General features: G+C 45.4%; 1 protein-coding gene across 1 annotated transcript in view; it reads left to right on the top strand.

Annotated features, from left to right (window-relative positions):
• Positions 1-21151, top strand: part of LOC109909474 (protocadherin Fat 3-like) — a 335512-nt gene that overhangs the window by 92732 nt on the left and 221629 nt on the right. Inside the window, 1 exon segment of the mRNA XM_031796332.1 lies at positions 10779-14117. Coding sequence (XP_031652192.1) covers positions 10799-14117 — 3319 coding nt within the window. The 5' untranslated portion in view covers positions 10779-10798.

The raw sequence follows: 21151 nt of genomic DNA, 5'->3' as shown, positions 1-21151 counted from the left end.
AGAAACAGAAAAACAGAGAGAGGGAGAGAGAGAGAAAACAGAGAGAGGGAGGGAGAGAGAAACAGAAAACAGAGAGAGGGAGACAGAGAGAAACAGAAAAACAGAGAGAGGGAGAGAGAGAAACAGAAAAACAGAGAGAGGGAGAGAGAGAAACAGAAAAACAGAGAGAGGGAGAGAAACAGAAAAACAGAGAGAGGGAGAGAGAGAACAGAAAAACAGAGAGAGGGAGAGAGAGAAACAGAAAAACAGAGAGAGGGAGAGAGAGAGAGAGAGAGAGAGACAGAAAAACAGAGAGAGAGAGAGAGAGAGAGACAGAAAAACAGAAAAACAGAGAGGGAGAGAGAGAGACAGAAAAACAGAGAGAGAAAGAGAGAGAGAGAGACAGAAAAACAGAGAGGGAGAGAGAGAGACAGAAAAACAGAGAGAGGGAGAGAGAGAGAGAAACAGAAAAACAGAGAGAGGGAGAGAGAGAAACAGAAAAACAGAGAGAGGGAGAGAGAGAGAGAAACAGAAAAACAGCGAGAGAGAGACAGAGAGAATGAGAGAACGGTAGGATGGTCAGTTTTACAAGGGTATGTTTGGCAGCATGAGTGAAGGATGCTTTGTTGCGAAATAGGAAGCCAATTCTAGATTTAACTTTGGATTGGAGATGTTTGATATGGGTCTGGAAGGAGAGTTTAAGGTCTAACCAGACACCTAAGTATTTGTAGTTGTCCACGTATTCTAAGTCAGAGCCGTCCAGAGTAGTGATGTTGGACAGGCGGGTAGGTGCAGGTAGCGATCGGTTGAAGAGCATGCATTTAGTTTTACTTGTATTTAAGAGCAATTGGAGGCCACGGAAGGAGAGTTGTATGGCATTGAAGCTTGCCTGGAGGGTTGTTAACACAGTGTCCAAAGAAGGGCCGGAAGTATACAGAATGGTGTCGTCTGCGTAGAGGTGGATCAGGGACTCACCAGCAGCAAGAGCGACCTCATTGATGTATACAGAGAAGAGAGTCGGTCCAAGAATTGAACCCTGTGGCACCCCCATAGAGACTGCCAGAGGTCCGGACAGCAGACCCTCCGATTTGACACACTGAACTCTATCAGAGAAGTAGTTGGTGAACCAGGCGAGGCAATCATTTGAGAAACCAAGAGTGTCGAGTCTGCCGATGAGGATATGGTGATTGACAGAGTCGAAAGCCTTGGCCAGATCAATGAATACGGCTGCACAGTAATGTTTCTTATCGATGGCGGTTAAGATATCGTTTAGGACCTTGAGCGTGGCTGAGGTGCACCCATGACCAGCTCTGAAACCAGATTGCATAGCAGAGAAGGTATGGTGAGATTCGAAATGGTCGGTAATCTGTTTGTTGACTTGGCTTTCGAAGACCTTAGAAAGGCACGGTAGGATAGATATAGGTCTGTAGCAGTTTGGGTCAAGAGTGTCCCCCCCTTTGAAGAGGGGGATGACTGCAGCTGCTTTCCAATCTTTGGGAATCTCAAACGACACGAAAGAGAGGTTGAACAGGCTAGTAATAGGGGTGGCAACAATTTCGGCAGATAATTTTAGAAAGAAAGGGTCCAGATTGTCTAGCCCGGCTGACTTGTAGGGGTCCAGATTTTGCAGCTCTTTCAGAACATCAGCTGAATGGATTTGGGAGAAGGAGAAATGGGGAAGGCTTGGGCGAGTTGCTGTTGGGGGTGCAGTGCTGTTGTCCGGGGTAGGAGTAGCCAGGTGGAAAGCATGGCCAGCCGTAGAAAAATGCTTATTGAAATTCTCAATTATGGTGGATTTATCAGTGGTGACAGTGTTTCCTATCTTCAGTGCAGTGGGCAGCTGGGAGGAGGTGTTCTTATTCTCCATGGACTTTACAGTGTCCCAGAACTTTTTTGAGTTAGTGTTGCAGGAAGCAAATTTCTGCTTGAAAAAGCTAGCCTTGGCTTTTCTAACTGCCTGTGTATAATGGTTTCTAGCTTCCCTGAACAGCAGCATATCACGGGGGCTGTTCGATGCTAATGCAGAACGCCATAGGATGTTTTTGTGTTGGTTAAGGGCAGTCAGGTCTGGGGAGAACCAAGGGCTATATCTGTTCCTGGTTCTAAATTTCTTGAATGGGGCATGTTTATTTAAGATGGTTAGGAAGGCATTTAAAAAAAATATCCAGGCATCCTCTACTGACTGAGGATGGGGTGGAGAGATACGGGTGGGGAGGGGTACTGGTTTGAGTTGAAGGAGAGATGGACTGGGTCAACTGAGACGGCCAGTAGGCTGTATTGATCCGTGCAGAGATTGAATGACTTAAAGTATGAAGGGCAAAGGCAACGATGGTGATGAACATGACGAAGAAGGCACTCCTTCCTAGCTGAGTCGTGGTAATGTGGTGGTTGACTTGACAAATAGTAGGCATCTGATGAAGTCAGATGTGTGTGTCAGATCAATGATAGGTAGGTATGAGGTACAATATATGAGGTTGGGTCCCTGGAGAGAACAGATTCAGCTGGTCTCTGATGGGGAATACAGGTGGAGGAGAGACACTGATCCATTGTGTGTGAGGGGTGAGGGGGCTGTCTGAGATTTCCGCTGACTCTATTGGGAAACCACATATCAGGTGACAGTTTTTCTTTATTGCATGTTTTTTGCCAGATCTTTTCCCTACGGTGTCTGTCACGCCCTCCTCACACACACACACACACACACACACACACACACACACACACACACACACACACACACACACACACACACACACACACACACACACACACACACACACACACACACACACACACACACACACACACACACGCACCTCAGCAAGCTGTATTGCATCTCAATCTTCTCACAGGGCAGATAACGTTAGCCTGAAGGATTAGTCAGCAGTATGTGCAGGCCTGTAGCTGAGTCATCTTTTATTTCTATGCTTGGTAAATGTACATCCTACAATGCACAAGTTGACTATTTTTGTATTGATTTGAATGTTCCTTGTGCAGTTGAGTTATGTGGTGCTATGCCTCTCTAAGGCATGTTACGATTCAGGGTTGTTTTAGAAAAATACATTGTTGAGCTTTGTGGAAGTTACCTGTGGTGCTGATGTTTAGGACGAGTGCATCTCTCTCTCTCTCACCTCCCTCCTCTCTTTCCCTCTCTCTCTCTTTCCATCATCTCTCTCCTTCTCTCTTTCTTTCTCTCCTGTTTGTTCCAGTCTTGCCACACAGTGCGCTCCAAATGGAGAATGTTATAATTATCACAGAAGGACAGGGAGAACAATCAGAGAGTATTTTATCAGAACAGGTTTTTGGCAGTGCTTTCACCAAGGACGCGTCTGGCCTGCTTCGCTCTCTCACTGTCTCTCTCTCTCTTTCTCTCTGTGTGTGTGTGTGTGTGTGTGTGTGTGTAATGTTGATTCCTGTGGTGGAATGCGTTCTCTGCCTGCAGTGAGTTGCGGTTGTCTCTGTGTGTTTGTCTATTATCACACGGTGTGTTTGTGTCTGTGTGTGTGTGTGTGTGTGTGTATGTTTTCCCTGTCTCGGTCACCGCTCCCCCATCTTTGTCAGCACGTCAGCCGTAAAAACAGGCAGAGGAAAGTCTCCAGCTCCAGGGATTGTCGCTACACAATGAGCCTGAGAATTCACTTCATCTTCCCACAAAAAGCCTGGCCACATCCCTCCCCGGTAGGTGTACATTATGGAGACAGATCTGTGCCAGGCTGCTGCGATGTCAGCTGTGTTGTGGGCTGTTCTGACCAAAGTCTCAGGGAGAAGAAGAGGGAGTAGAGAGATATGGCTGATGTTTACCACAGACAAATACAGAGAATTAGCCTTTAATGAGACGCTAATGAGGAGCTATTTAGCTCTGGCAGTAAGTGGGCCTTCTCTGTAGATAATGTTTTTCTGTGGTGATGTTCTGTTCTGCTCTCCTTCGTGTGCTGTGCTCGTATATGAATAGAGACAGACACTGGAATGTAGGCATATACATTCACACATACATGCACGCACGCACGCACACACACGCACACACACACACACACACACACACACACACACACACACACACACACAGACACACACACACACACACACACACACACACACACACACACACACACACACACACACACACACACACACACACACACACACACACACCACACACACACACTCCACATCCTGTCTTCCTCCCCTCTCTTATTCTTTCTTTTCTTCCTTCTCTCTATTCTCATCTTGCACACAGACACACAGACACAAACACACACACACACACACACACACACACACACTGCAGATTTGATGCTGAGCTTAACATAAAGGGAAGTGTGCTCTCTGAGGCATGTACCTGTCATTGAGGTTATTGTAAGGTTAGGTAGACATGAGATATGTAGTATCAGGTCTAGGACAAACAGTAGGAAACACACACACACACACACACACATAAACACACAAATACATGCACACTGGCTAAACCAGGTCAGCCAAACTCCTGTGTGAGTCAAGCCCAAACTCCACTGTTACGTCCAGTTTTGTCCACTGGTATTACAATCAGTACACTCACTCACCATAACCTGACCGTTGAGGTAAAAATAATTACCAGTGTAACAAGTTCAGTTTGAATACCATCTTCTGTTGCCTTAGGGCTCAACACAGACTCAACACAGAACACACATGCACACACTCTCTCTTAAAACACACGTATGCACGCACTCACACACACAACCCGACCCACACACAAAATAAGACACACACGATAACATATTTAATCCAACGATGGGAAGCTGGAACGGGGATATGGGAAGGAAAAAGTTTACCTGTGACCAGATTATCTGAGATAGCGAACGAGAAAATGGGAGACGTTTAGTGGGTTTGGGGATATAGAGTGATAGGGGTTGCGTGTGTGTGGTGTGTGAGTGTGTGTGTGTGTGGTGTGTGGATGTCTGTATGTGTGTTTGTGTGTTTGCTAGAGGGAGTCACAGCAGGGTGCATGTGTGTGTGTGCATATTTAGGAGAGATTTCCAACAGGTGTGTGTGTGTGTGTGTGTGTGTGTGTGTGTGTGTGTGTGTGTGTGTGTGTGTGTGTGTGTGTGTGTGTGTGTGTGTGTGTGTGTGTGTGTGTGCTTGTTTGATTTATTTATTTAATAGTTACCGATGCAGGACAGGTGTGGGTATGTAGAAGCATGAAGCTCAGTTTCCACTCTGACTTAAAATTAGGGCCAAATTCGAGCTGGTTCGAGGGAAACCTGGGCTTCCGCAGCCCAGTTTCACAACTGGTGCAAGCTTGATTAGAACCGAGGCTGGTGACGCCGTTACTATGCAACCAGCAGCTGGTCACTGCTGGACGCTGACACAACGTTTAGCTAGCTCGTCTGGGCTTGTTTCTGGTAGCTAACACATGGACAAGCAGTACTGCAGTAGTCAGTCATGACACGAATTACCACCATAGCTGATCCTTGCACTACAAAATAAACTTTTATGAGAACAGTCAGCCCTTGATTGCTAGCTACCTAAAGTTAGCTAGAAAATCATAGTTGAAACAAGCTAGCTAGCTAATGTGAGCTAGCAGGAATTTTAGCTGGCCAGGTCGTATTGAAAGATAGCTATCTACTCCATAGCTACATCATATCAAACATGTTGTCTGGTTTGCTTGATTAGCTAGTTATCTAATAGCCAACTCCATGACAAGCAAGGTAGGAATTAAACTAGCTAGTTATCTAATAGCCAACTCCATGGCAAGCAAGGTAGGAATTAAACTAGCTAGTTATCTAATAGCCAACTCCATGGCAAGCAAGGTAGGAATTAAACTAGCTAGTTATCTAATAGCCAACTCCATGGCAAGCAAGGTAGGAATTAAACTAGCTAGTTATCTACTAGCCAACTCCATGGCAAGCAAGGTAGGAATTAAACTAGCTAGTTATCTAATAGCCAACTCCATGGCAAGCAAGGTAGGAATTAAACTAGCTAGTTATCTAATAGCCAACTCCATGGCAAGCAAGGTAGGAATTAAACTAGCTAGTTATCTAATAGCCAACTCCATGGCAAGCAAGGTAGGAATTAAACTAGCTAGTTATCTAATAGCCAACTCCATGTTAAGCAGGTAGGAATTAAACTAGCTAGTTATCTAATAGCCAACTCCATGGCAAGCAAGGTAGGAATTAAACTAGCTAGTTATCTAATAGCCAACTCCATGTTAAGCAAGGTAGGAATTAAACTAGCTAGTTATCTAATAGCCAACTCCATGGCAAGCAAGGTAGGAATTAAACTAGCTAGTTATCTAATAGCCAACTCCATGGCAAGCAAAGTAGGAATTAAACTAGCTAGTTATCTAATAGCCAACTCCATGGCAAGCAAGGTAGGAATTAAACTAGCTAGTTATCTAATAGCCAACTCCATGGCAAGCAAGGTAGGAATTAAACTAGCTAGTTATCTAATAGCCAACTCCATGGCAAGCAAGGTAGGAATTAAACTAGCTAGCGAGCCGGTTATGCAAGCGACAACGTTAACCCTTTATCTACCTAGCTAATTACAGCAAGCTAAATACATGGTACACAAACAGTCAAGTGGATCGTAGAACGGTTTTAACACAAACAGTCAAGTGGATCGTAGAACGGTTTTAACACAAACAGTCAAGTGGATCGTAGAACGGTTTTAACACAAACAGTCAAGTGGATCGTAGAACGGTTTTAACACAAACAGTCAAGTGGATCGTAGAACGGTTTTAACACAAACAGTCAAGTGGATCGTAGGACGGTTTTAACACAAACATTCAAGTGGATCGTAGAACGGTTTTAACACAAACAGTCAAATGGATCGTAGGACGGTTTTAACACAAACAGTCCAGCGGATCGTTGAACGGTCAAAACACAATCTCCTATTATAGCATTATGAAGATTTGTCTCTCTCTCTCTCTCTTTCTCTCTCTCTCTTTCTCTCTATCAATTCAATTCAATTCAATTCAAGGGCTTTATTGGCATGGGAAACATGTGTTAACATTGCCAAAGCAAGTGAGGTAGACAACATACAAAGTGAATATATAAAGTGAAAAACAACAAAAATTAACAAAAGATTTACAAAAATTAACTATCTCTCGCTCTCTATCTGTCACCGTATCTATTACAGGCCCCTCTTCTACTCTCTCTCTCTCTTAGCACCCTCTCTCTCTCTCTTAGCACCCTCTGTCTCTCTCTCTCTCTCTCTCTCTCTCTCTCTCTGTCTCTCTCTCTCTCTCTCTCTCTCTGTCTCTCTCTCTCTCTCTGTCTCTCTCTCTCTCTCTCTCTCTCTCTCTCTCTCTCTCTCTCTGTCTCTCTCTCTCTCTCTCTCTCTCTTCCACGCTCCATGTCTCTGCCTCCAGTCCCTTTCACATTCTATTTCAGTACTTCTCTCTCTCTCTCTCTCTCTTAGCACCCTCTGTCTCTCTCTCTCTCTCTCTCTCTCTCTCTCTCTCTCGCTCTCTGTCTCTCTCTCTCTCTCTCTCTCTCTTAGCACCCTCTCTCTCTCTGTCTCTCTCTCTCTCTCTCTCTTAGCACCCTCTCTCTCTCTTAGCACCCTCTGTCTCTCTCTCGCTCTCTCTCTCTCTCTCTCTCTCTCTCTCTCTCTCTGTCTCTCTCTCTCTCTCTCTCTGTCTCTCTGTCTCTCTCTCTCTCTCTGTCTCTCTCTCTCTCTCTCTCTCTCTCTCTCTCTCTTAGCACCCTCTGTCTCTCTCTCTCTCTCTCTTTCTCTCTGTCTCTCTCTCTCTCTTAGCACCCTCTCTCTCTCTCTCTCTCTCTCTCTTCCCATGCTCCATGTCTCTGCCTCCAGTCCCTTTCACATTCTATTTCAGTGCTTCTCTCTCTCTCTCTGTCTCTCTCTCTCTCTTAGCACCCTCTGTCTCTCTCTCTCTCTCTCTCTCTGTCTCTCTCTCTCTCTCTTAGCACCCTCTCTCTCTCTGTCTCTCTCTCTCTGTCTCTCTCTCTCTGTCTCTCTCTGTCTCTCTCTCTCTCTCTCTCTCTCTCTCTCTCTCTCTCTCTCTCTCTTAGCACCCTCTCTCTCTCTGTCTCTGTCTCTCTCTCTCTCTCTCTCTCTCTCTCTCTCTCTGTCTCTCTCTCTCTCTCTCTATCTTAGCACCCTCTCTCTCTCTGTCTCTGTCTCTCTCTCTCTCGCTCTCTCTCTCTCTCTCTCTCTCTCTCTCTCTCTCTCTCTCTCTCTTCCCATGCTCCATGTCTCTGCCTCCAGTCCCTTTCACATTCTATTTCAGTGCTTCTCTCTCTCTGTCTCTCTCTCTCTCTCTCTCTCTCCCTCATCTTCACCCCCTCTTTCTCTCAGTCTCTGCATCTCAGAGTGAAGGAGTGTTTGAACTGTCAGTTCTTCATGCAGTAGCCTCTTTATCATTGGGGATGTTCACCAATCTTTTCTGGGCTGTGCTGTATTAAAGGCATACCAACCAGCCTACAAAACACACAAACACACAGACCCCTTGAATTTTTCCACATTTGTTACGTTACAGCCTTATTCTAAAATGGATTAAATATATTTGTTTCCTCAGTCTACACACAATACCCCATAATGACAAAGTGAAAATGTATTAACATTTATTAACATTTATTAAAAATAAAAACAGAAATATCTTATTTACATAAGTATTCACACCCTTTGCCATGAGAATTGAAATTGACCTCCGGTGCATCCTGTTTCCATTGATCATCCTTTTGATGTTTCTCCAACTTGATTGGAGTCCACCTGTGTTAAATATAATTGATTAGACATGATTTGGAAAGGCACACACCTGTCTATATAAGGTCCCACAGTTGACAGTGCATTTCAGAGCAAAAACCAAGCCATGAGATCGAAGGAGCTCCGCGACAGGATTGTGTTGAGGCACAGATCTGGGGATGGGTATCAATCAGGCCTTCATGGTAGAGTGGCCAGACATAAGCCACTCCTCAGTAAAAGGCACATGACAGCCCGCTTGGCGTTAGCCAAAAAGCACCTAAATGACTCTCAGACCATGAGAAAGAAGATTCTCTGGTCTGATGAAATCAAGATTTAACTCTTTGGCCTGAATGCCAAGCGTTACATCTGGAGGAAACCTGGCACCATCCCTACGGTGAAGCATGGTGGTGGCAGCATCAGAGCTTGAGGATCTGCAGAGAAGAATGGGAGAAACTCCCCAAATACAGGTGTGCCAAGCTTGTAGCATCATATCCAAGAAGACTCAAGGCTGTAATCGCTGCCTAAGGTGCTTCAACAAAGTACTAAGTAAATGGTCTGAATACTTATGTAAATGTGATATTTCCAGTTTATTTATTTTTATACATTTGCAAAAATGTCAAAAAATCTGTTTTTGCTTTGTTATTGTTGGGTATTGTGTGTAGATTGATGAGGAAAAAAACTATTTAATTAAATAAGGCTGTAATATAACAAAATGTTGAAAAAGTCAAGGGGTCTGAATACTTTCTGAATGCACCGTATGTCTTGCTATACCTGTGAGGACTTTTTGGGGACCAACAATTGATTCCCATTCCAAATCCTATTTTCCCTAAACCTTAACCCTTATCCTAACCCTAAACTTAACCCCTAACCGTAAACCTAACCACTAACCCCTAGTCCTAAAATAGCCTTTTTACATGTGGGGACTGGCCTTACTTACCTGAATTTTAGTTGGTTTACTATTCTTGTGAGGACTTTTGGTACTACCAAGTATAGTAACACGTGTACACACACACACACACACACACACACACACACACACACACACACACACACACACACACACACACACACACACACACACACACACACACACACACACACACACACACACACACACACACACACACACACACAGTCTTTGGTGGATTGTCATCTTTGTTCCCTAAATGGCTGATGGGTCTTATTTAAATGTAGGGTTTGGATGGTGGTTTTCATTGTTTCAGCTGAGGGGTTTGGCAACTGTTAAAAAACAGATGTTTTTGTAGGTCAGAGGATTGTCGACAGACTCGTAGTGCTGAGAGTATTTTGATAGAAAGCGAGAGAGAGTGTGTGTGTGTTTTGTGTGTGTGTGGCAGTTCTCTTTCCCCAGCATGTTATTTATTATAAGTTCTCTCGGACATGTGAACTCCTCCCGTCCACCCTGCAGTCACCGAGGTGGAAAACGTCTAGTCATCATAACCCCAACTGCGGTTGCGCTCCTATCTCCACCAACATGGCATTTACCGGATCAGGGTTTCTCCCAGTACCCCGGATTGGAGCATATTTGTGGCCACTTATTCCAGAATAGCTCCCTCTTTTTCTGACAGAAACTAAGCACAACAGCAGGCCTATTTGACTACCAGCTTGAGCCATATCTGGCCTGTTGTTTATGACAGATATATGACATATTTTCTTGTAGTTCAGGAACAGTATTACAATAGAGTGATCTGTTTTTAGATTCAGCTTCCCTGCAGTTTAATAGTGGTATGTTTTTTTGGTGTGTTTTGGTGATGGTGCACTCCTCCTTCCACTAGCCATGCAATTATTTAGTTCCTTCCTACTTGAACCAACCTCCTGGTTTTTCAAAAACGTGCAATTGAGTGTCAGTGTCCATAGAGTCCTCACACAATGATGTCATACCTCCTAAGGTTGCCTGGTTACTATGCATTCCTGTCATCTCCCTCCCCATCCAATCAATCTTTGCAATCAAATGGAAAATTAGTAACCTGTTAGGCCTAGAGGTCAAAGGTCAAGTTGTGGGATATGTGGCATGTATTTTGTGGTTGTAAATCCTTCCCTCCTTTGCCACAATCTCCCCTCTGCCCCCGTGGCTAACATCTCTCTCCTTTCTTTTGTTGCAGGATGGAAGAGTGATGATGGGATGGATGTGAATATGGGCCAGTGGGCCTACACAGGCATGCGTGCCCCTCTCTTCTGCCTGGCCCTGTTGCTGCTGCTGCTCTCCCAGCCTGCCCCCTGCTGCTGCCAGGACAGCCAGGGTTCTCCCCAGGGCCCCGCCGACGGCCCTCGATTTCTCTTCACGCAGTCTGTCTATCATGCCACTGTCTACGAGAACTCGGCAGCGCGAACATACGCCAACAGTAAAGTTAAAATGGGCATCCACCTGGCCCAGCGCTCCTGGGAAATCCGCTACAGGATCACCTCTGGGGATGAAGAAGGCTTCTTTAAAGCAGAGGAGTACATGCTGGGAGATTTCTGCTTCTTACGCATAAGGACTAAAGGCGGCAATGCAGCCATCTTGAATCGAGAAATCCAGGACAGCTACTTACTGACAGTGAAAGCCTCCGTCAAAGGAGAGGTTCTGGAGACCTGGACCAAAGTGACTGTCCAGGTCCTGGACATGAATGACCTCCGACCTCTATTCTCACCCACCACATACTCAGTCACCATCGCAGAAAGCACCCCCCTCAGGACTAGCATAGCACAAGTTACAGCCACTGACGCGGACGTCGGCTCCAACGGGGAATTTTACTACTTCTTTAAGGAGAAAATGGAGCTGTTCGCCGTGCACCCAACTAGCGGTGTGGTCTCCCTCAGCGGGAAACTGAACATGGAGGAGCAGAACCGATACGACCTAGAAATCCAGGCAGTGGACCGCGGGATGAAGTTGTATGGCAATAACGGTGTGAGCAGTACGGCCAAGCTCTTTGTGCATGTAGAGCGTGTCAACGAGCATGTGCCAGTCATGAATGTGGTCACCCATGTCCCCTCGTGGTTAGACAAGAACCCTGTGTATGCAGTGGTCACTGTGGAAGACCTGGACGAGGGGTTAAATGGAGAGATTGAGTCCTTGTCTATAGTGGCCGGAGACCCTATGGAGCAGTTCACTCTGGAGAGGTCAGAGGGCAATGAGTTCGCTATCAAGGCGTCTGACCAAGTTGACTGGGAGAACTTCCCTTATGGATATAACCTCACACTTCAGGCTAAGGACAAGGGTGCCCCGCAAAAGTTTTCTTCGGTCAGGGTTGTGCACATCATAGTGAAGAAACCACATGTTGTGGAAGTGAAATTTGAACAGGAGTCGTATGAAATTAGTCTCAATGAAATCTCACCCCCAGGCACGATCGTAAAGGTGGTGAAAATCACCCCTGAGCCAGACGATGCGGAATATATTCTGACCCCCTCGACAGACTCCTCCTACTTCCGGATGAACACCCTAACGGGCGTGATCTCAACTGCTCGCTGGTTCACGGAGTGCACCAAGGACGTGTTTGACCTGGAAGTGGTGGAGGTGGACAGCGAGCTGGGGGTCAAAGTTCGGGTCTCCATCGAGGACGCGAACGACAACACCCCAACATTCACTCAGCTTTCGTACGAGGTGTTCGTCAATGAGAGCGTTCCCATGGGATGGACCGTGCTGGCGGTGTCCGCTGTGGATGGTGATAGCGGGGAGAATGGATACATAACATACAGCATAGCCAGCCTTCAGCCCCTGCCCTTCAAAATCAACCAGTTCTCTGGCATCCTTACCACCACACAGGAGCTGGACTTTGAGTCCTCGTCTGAGAGCTACGTGTTTGTGGTCAGGGCCTCTGACTGGGGTTCCCCCTACAGACGAGAGAGTGAAGTCAACGTAACTGTCCATCTGGAGAATGTGAACGACAACCAACCCTTATTCGAGAAGGTGGCGTGTCAGGGACTAGTCTCTCGGGACTTCCCCATCAATGAGGTAATCACCACCATGTCTGCCATCGACATAGACGAGCTGGAGCTGGTGAAGTACAAGATCCTGGAAGGGAATGAGAGGGGCTTCTTTGACCTGAACCCTGACTCGGGGGTCCTAACCCTACGGAGGTCCCTCTCCACTGCCAGTCCAAAAAATGGAATCTTCAGTTTGAAAATAACCGCCACAGATGGAGAGAACTTCTCCGACCCGATGTTCGTGAACATCTCTATTGTTCATGGGAAATCTTTCCCCAAGAGCTTCAACTGTAGGGAGACCAGAGTCGCCCAAAAGTTAGCTGAGAAATTACTAAATAAGTCCAAAGCTAGAACCAAGCCCAAGGTCGAGGATGGGTTCATTGACCTTTTCTCCGTCAACAGACAGACACCTCAGTTTGATAAAGCCTTTCCCACAGACATATCAGTGCACGAAGACCTAAAGGTCGGGTCCAGTGTCTTCAAGGTCAACGCCTATGACGGCGACACAGGTTTTAACGGTCAGATGTTGTATGCCATCTCAGATGGAAACACAGACAGCTGTTTCACCATCGACATGGAGAGTGGGCTGATCAGCGTCTTCCTGCCCATGGACAGAGAGAAAAGAGACAGATACCTCCTCAACATCACTATCTACGACCTGGGCCTGCCACAGAAAACCGCTTGGCATCTGCTCACCGTCTACGTAGAAGATGCCAATGACAATGCACCTCAGTTCCTGCAGGAGGGAGGCTATAGAACCTTCATTCCCGAAAACACAGCCATTGGCACCGATGTCATTCAGGTTGAGGCCACTGATAAAGACTTGGGGCCTAATGGAGAGATTGTCTACTCCGTCCTGACCAGCACCACCCAGTTTGGCATCAACAGCTCCAACGGGATTGTGTACGTTGCCGGGCAGCTGGACAGGGAGTTCGTCTCCACCTTCAACTTGAAGATTGAGGCTCGTGACCGTGCAGAGAAAGGGAACCAGAAATTTTCAGTCACCACTCTGAAGATCTCTCTAGAGGACGTTAACGACTGCCCCCCAGCATTCATCCCCAGTGTCTACAACACCCGGGCCCTGGAGGATCTACCAGTGGGAACCGTGGTGGCCTGGCTCGAGACCCAGGACCCAGACCTTGGCCTGGGTGGCCAGGTTAGATACTCCCTGGTCAATGACTACAACGGGAAGTTCGAGGTGGACAAGGCTAGTGGGGCCATCCGTCTGACCAAGGAGCTGGACTACGAGACGCAACAGTTCTACAACCTCACAGTGAGAGCCAAGGATAAAGGGAGACCTGTCTCTCTCCTGTCTGTCACCTTCGTGGAACTAGAGGTGGTAGATGTAAACGAGAACCTCTACACTCCCTACTTCTCCCACTTCGCCCTTACGGGATCAGTGAAGGAGAGCGCCCGCATTGGGACCACCGTCCTCCAAGTCACGGCCCGGGATGACGATGATGGTAGAGATGGGGAAATCCAGTACTCTATCCGGGACGGGAGTGGACTGGGACGATTCGCCATCGACGAAGAGACGGGTAAGTGCAGATTGCCTTAAAAAACCTGCTGTTGCATGTAAAATCACAGTTTAGATTAGTCTTGATAGTTGGTTTATTCTCTGGATTTATAGGCATTAACAATTGAACATAAAACAGATTAAAATTATGCGTTGTGTAGATATGTTAGATTTAATGTTGTGGTGCTAGAGCTACAATATCCCCTTTTACTGACTAATGCTGTGTGTGAGCCATGTGTGTTTAATGATGCTGGACCTTATAAATCCCATCTTGGCTGTGTGTGTGCGAGATGGAGATAGAGACATGCTCCGGAGGCCAGTCCAGAGGCTGACAAAGAATCTAATTGTGGAGCGGCTGCCGCATTTTGGGCTGGGGTGTTCTTAAGAAGGTTTGGAGCTGTGATTTATAAGCTTAGCTCCAGTCTGGGAGATTGAATTACCACACTGATCTCTTTATTTACATTTAGTGCAGTTGTCATGTCATTTTCGCCTGACCCAGACGTTTGGCTTCTCTCTGCCTTCTCTACCTAAACCGCCTGCCCCTCCTCTTCTACTCGTCTCCCACTCTGGGCTGGAGCTCCGCCAGACCGTCCTGGGAAGCTAGACAGGTCCTCTGTGACATTCTGCTCTGAGGTATTCTAGGATTTTCCTGATTCTATTTATTTAATGGCGGTTCGTGCCCGGCCGTGCGATCTGTCCACTAGGAAGACGAGGAGGGGCAGAGTAGACCGGTTCATTTCCTATCTGAAGGGAGAGGAGGCGGCGGAGTGCCAAGAGGGAGGATTAGGGTTATTATGACCTTGGCCCACGGTGTGTGTTCTACCTCGTGTCCCTCCGCCCCACACACACACTATATAAATCCTACATGAATTATGGCCCAAGAGCAGTTTCCACTTAAAATGGGAAGGGCTTGGAGGAGAGGGAACGGGGGAGAAGAGAGGGGGAGCAGGGGGATAAGAGAGGAGGAGAAGTGGGAGAAGAAACAGGAGATAGATTTTAAACAGCATCACCTCCGTGTCTGACGGAACGGTAAATTATCTTGATGGTTTCAAATTGCCTTTAGATCCCCAGCAAATGGTGCTCCGGGCCCAAGTAATCCTTCATCACCCTCTAGGATCGTGTTGTGGAATGAGAATAAGAAAACAGGAGAGAGAGAGAGACACTCCAACCGACTCCTCCATTAGTATTTCATGCAATTTAGCTGGAAACTGAAAAAGCCCAAAAGTGGTCCTCGAGCTCAGTCGGAGTCTATAGCCAAGGCCTAGTTGTCTTTTAACTGTTTTGGTTTTAGGGAGGAGTAGCCTAGCTCAGCATGTTTAGCAGTCTGACTCCTTTCTTGTCCTTCAGAGAAACACTCATAAACTCATCCATTAAACTACTGCCGTTTTATAACTACTACTGTTTCTGCTCATGGCAACAATGTTAGTTTGAAGCTATTGATAATAAATGCCTCAGTGTGCAGCTGCCGGCTCATGTTTTGCAGTTTGGTCTCAGCTGAATCGCATTCGGGAATCGTCCCCAGACTTTTCTTCTGACACATTGTTGCTGCTGGCTTCCGGGTTAAGCGGGTGGGTGTTAAGAAGCGTGGTTTGGTGGTTCGCATGACTCAACCTTCGCCTCCCGAGACTGTTGGGGAGTTGCATTGATGAGCCAAAATCCAAATTGGGGCGATAAATGGGGTAAAATAAAAATATAAAAATAAATCTGTATGTATAATGTATACCAAACACATAACATTGATTTAGAAGTTGAACAATCCATACAGCTCTATGCATAAGGACTACTTTTAACAATTTCCACCGAAACATGTACACAAAGTAATTTAATGGAGAACCGTGCAGATGCAAACTTTGGTAATGGAATTACATTTTCCAAAAACAATATAAATAACTGCTCAGAATTAATATTCAAAGATGTCTGCAGAAAGAATGGGGTGTCAGTTATGATATGAAACCTTGAGTTTGAAAGGAAACAACTGGGTTATTGAAATACAGTAAGTCTAGTGGATTTATACACAGTTACAGAATTACCATATGAAGTTACATCATGGGTCCATGAGCTGTACTACACAGCAATGCATTATTCTGCTATAAAGAGGAAGGGAAGTGCTACTAAGGTACACAATAGTACATTTTGGTAGATAGAAGGTGCTCTTTGGTAAAAGGGGTACATTGGTCATCAAAAAGAAAGGAGGACCAAGGCACTCTTCATATAACTGATTAAAATGCCTTTATTAGTATGGCATGTTCAATAGAAACAAAGTTTTTTTAAACCGAAGTGTTTCGGCTGCATGGCCTTCGTCAGGGAGTACAAAACAAAAGGAATACAATGTCCTCCTTTGAACAGCTTTTCAATCAGCATTATTCTGGATATGAGTTCCGTGTTTACCATGGTGCCACGAGGTCGCCTAGGCAGAGAGCTCCTGTAAATATCTTCATATTTGATTGTTTTAATGTTTTTTGCTTGCATTTTTTAGAGACGTTTTAGCTTAATAAATACTGATTATTTATACACTGAGTGTACAAAACATTATGAACACCTGCTCTTTCCATGACCTATACTCACCAGGTGAATCCAGGTGAAAGCTATGACCCCTTATTGATGTCACTTGTTAAAGCCACTTCAATCAGTGTAGATGAAGGGGAGGTGACAGGTTAAAGAAGGATTTTTAAGCCTGGAGACAATTGAAACATGGATTGTGACTGTGTGCCAGTTAGAGGGTGAATGGGTAAGACAAAAGATTTAAGTGCCTTTGAACGGGGTATGGTAGTAAAGTGGGCTCTAAAATGACTGGCACCCCTGACTGGCAATGCACAAACAAATATAAACCATATAATTATAGAGATAAACTCAAAATAACAACATGTGAGAAATACTGTACTTTATTGCTGTTTCAATGGAACCAACCAAAATCATTCAATTGTTTAATACAAAATTAATTTTACCAAAATCAAGGTTTCATAATTATTGGCACTCCTCATTTAGTACTTAGTGCAACCACCTCTGGCAAGGATAACAGCATGGAGTCTTTTCCTGTAATGTTTGACAAGGTTAAGGAACACATTTGGAGGGATTTTGGACCATTCCTCTATGCAGATCCTTTCAAGATCCTTCACATTCTTGGGTTTGTGCTTATCAACTGCCCATTGGATTGAGGTCCGGCCACTGAGATGGTCATGGCAGAACATTGATTTTGTTGTCACAGAACCCTTTCTGTGTGGATCTTGTCTTGTTGGAAAGTCCACCTACGGCCATGTCCCAGCCTTCTGATAGAGGCAACCAGATTGTCAGCCAAAATTGCCTGATACTTGGTAGAATTCTTTTTTTTTCTTCCATTTTTTATTTGAAACTGTAGATGGCACACGCTAGGACATCACAGAGGCTTGTTATAGTTCTGACTGGATTTCACTCTCCAAGGTGGGACTAACCCAATAATTGATGTGTAGTGTGTCTCTGGCGCCTTCGAGATCTAGCGGATGTCGGCTTCACCCAGGTAGGTGCTACATGTTGTCTGATGAGTATCTACCCATGGACTCTGCGGAAAAGCTGGGAATGGCAAGGGCTGGCTTGATGATCCAGACATGTCTTATTGACTTGACCCCCCCCCCCCTCCCCCACTCCTGCTGGATGTGACCACTGATTCCCTCATACTTAAGCCTGCTTCAGGGCATCAGAGGGCCTGAGAACAGTTTACATGTTTTATTTTTTTATTTCACCTTTATTTAACCAGGTAGGCTAGTTGAGAACACCTTTATTTAACCAGGTAGGCTAGTTGAGAACACCTTTATTTAACCAGGTAGGCTAGTTGAGAACACCTTTATTTAACCAGGTAGGCTAGTTGAGAACACCTTTATTTAACCAGGTAGGCTAGTTGAGAACACCTTTATTTAACCAGGTAGGCTAGTTGAGAACACCTTTATTTAACCAGGTAGGCTAGTTGAGAACACCTTTATTTAACCAGGTAGGCTAGTTGAGAACACCTTTATTTAACCAGGTAGGCTAGTTGAGAACACCTTTATTTAACCAGGTAGGCTAGTTGAGAAAAAGTTCTCATTTACAACTGCGACCTGGCCATGATAAAGCAAAGCAGTTCGACACATACAACAACACAGAGTTACACATGGAATAAACAAACATACAGTCAATAATAATACAGTAGAAAAAGTCTATATACGGTGTGTGCAAATGCGGTAAGATAAGGGAGGTAAGGCAATAAATAGGCCATGGTGGTGAAGTAATTACAATTTACCAATTAAACACTGGAGTGATAGATGTGCAGAAGATGAATGTGGAAGTAGAGATACTGGGTTGCAAAAGAGGAAGATAAATAAATAAATACAGTATGGGGATGAGGTAGTTGGATGGGCTATTAACAGATGTGCTGACAATGGTGCTTAAAGCTAGTGAGGGAGATATGAGTCTCCAGCTTCAGTGATTTTTGCAGTTTGTTCCAGTCATTGGCAGCAGAGAACTGGAAGGAAAGGCGGCCAAAGGAGGAATTGGATTTGGGGGTGACCAGTGAGATATACCTGCTGGAGCGCGTGCTACGGGTGGGTGCTGCTATAGTGACCAGTGAGCTGAGATACGGTTGGACTTTACCTAGCAGAGACTTGTAGATGACCTGGAGCCAGTGGGTTTGGCGACGAGTATGAAGTGAGGGCCAGCCAACGAGAGCGTACAGGTTGCAGTGGTAGGTAGTATATGGGGCTTTGGTGACAAAACGGATGGCATTGTGATATACTGCATCCAATTAGTTGAGTAGAGTGTTGGAGGCTATTTTGTAGATGACATTGCCGAAGTCGAGGATTGGTAGGATGGTCAGTTTTATGAGGGTATGTTTGGCAGCATGAGTGAAGGATGCTTTGTTGCGAAATAGGAAGCCAATTCTAGATTTAATTTTGGATTGGAGATGCTTAATGTGAGTCTGGAAGGAGAGTTTACAGTCTAGCCAGACACCTAGGTATTTGTAGTTGTCCACATATTCTAAGTTAGAACCATCCAGAGTAGTGATGCTAGTCGGTGAGATTGAGGGCATCAAGCTTAGATTGTAGGATGGCTGGGGTGTTAACCATGTCCCAGTTTAGGTCACCTAGCAGCACGAGCTCTGAAGATAGATGGGGGCAATCAATTCACATATGTTGTCCAGGGCACAGCTGGGGGCAGAGGGTGGTCTATAGCAAGCGGCAACGGTGAGAGACTTGTTTATGGAAAGGTAGATTTTTAAAAGTAGAAGCTCGAATTGTTTGGGCACAGACCTGGATAGTAAGACAGAACTCTGCAGGCTATCTTTGCAGTAGATTGCAACTCCGCACCCTTTGGCAGTTCTATCTTGTCGGAAAATGTTGTAGTTAGGGATGGAAATTTCATGGTTTTTGGTGGTTTTCCTAAACCAGGATTCAGACACGGCTCGGACAGAGTGGCAGAGTTTGCCAAAGCAGTGAATAAAACACCCTATGATCACTCGGCTATGCATGACTCTCCCAAAATAGGCATTGTAGAGTGGCTGATGGACCTCTTCAACTAGCCGGGAGATGGGCCTAGCATGGGCTAGCTCCAGGCTAATTGGTGCTTCCTTCGAGACAGACGTTAGCCGGGAGTAGCCACTCGTATTGCAGCTAGATAGCTGCAATGATCCAGGTGAAAAAGGTTCAGAGCTTGCGATAGGAAGCCGCGGATATGGAAAGAAAATAGGTCCAGTGTACTCTGGTTTGAATCGCGTTGTGCAAATTGGCGAGAGTTTCCCGAGCTAAAGGTTAGCTGATGACTGCAAGCAGTGGTTAGCTGACTACTAGCTAGTAGCAGGTTAGCTGGCTAGCTTCTGTTAGGGGATTCTGGTTCAGAAGTAAAGAAAAATTCTTTAGAAAAAGCAGATCCACATCACATTGGGTGAGGCGGGTTGCAGGAGAGTATCTTGAAGTTGAGGTTTAGAAAAATATAAAAAAGGATATGCTAAGAAAAATATATAAAAAGATATATACATGGGACACGACAGGACGAGGACAAAGATGTCTGACTGCTACGCCGTCTTGGCAGAGGAGAGTGCTGAGCGAGGAGAGTGAAGGCTCTTGACTGACTTTCAGGGGACTATTGTAGGCGTGGCCTATGTGCAGCCTGCCGTAGTTGTAATGTATTGTATTGTACTCTACTGTGCTCTGCTCACTGTTCTGTACTGTTCTCTACTCACTGTACTGTTCTCTGCTGTACTCTACTCACTGTATTGTTCTGTTCTGTACTCTACTCACTTTACTGTTCTGTACTGTACGGTACTGTACTCTACTCACTGTACTGTTCTGTTCTCTACTGCACTCTACTCACTGTACTGTTCTGTACTCTACTCTACTCACTGTACTGTTCTGTACTGTACTGTACTCTACTCACTGTACTGTTCTGTACTGTACTCTACTCACTGTACTGCTCTGTACTGTACTCTACTCACTGTACTGTACTCTACTCACTGTACTGTTCTGTACTGTACTCTACTCACTGTACTGTTCTGTACTGTACTCTACTCACTGCACTGTTCTGTACTGTTCTCTACTCACTGTACTGTACTGTACTGTACTGTACTGTACTGTACTGTACTGTACTGTACTGTACTCTACTCACTGTACTGTACTGTTCTGTACTGTACTCTACTCACTGTACTGTACTGTACTGTACTGTTCTGTACTGTACTCTACTCACTTTACTGTACTGTACTGTACTGTACTGTACTCTACTCACTGTACTGTACTGTACTGTACTGTACTGTACTGTACTGTACTGTTCTGTACTGTACTCTACTCACTTTACTGTTTTGTACTGTACTCTACTCACTGTACTGCACTGTACTGTACTCTACTCACTTTACTGTTCTGTACTGTACTGTACTCTACTCACTGTACTGTTCTGTACTGTTCTCTGCTCACTGTACTGTTCTGTACTGTACTCTACTCACTGTACTGTTCTGTACTGTACTCTACTCACTTTACTGTTCTGTTCTGTACTCTACTCACTGTACTGTTCTGTTCTGTACTGTACTCTACTCACTGCACTGTTCTGTACTGTTCTCTACTC

The sequence above is a fragment of the Oncorhynchus kisutch genome, linkage group LG18 (genome assembly GCF_002021735.2).
Source record: "Oncorhynchus kisutch isolate 150728-3 linkage group LG18, Okis_V2, whole genome shotgun sequence".
In the NCBI taxonomy this organism is placed as follows: domain Eukaryota; kingdom Metazoa; phylum Chordata; class Actinopteri; order Salmoniformes; family Salmonidae; genus Oncorhynchus; species Oncorhynchus kisutch.
The sequence above is the reverse complement of the archived record's forward strand: the minus strand, read 5'-3'. Positions and strand labels throughout refer to the sequence as shown.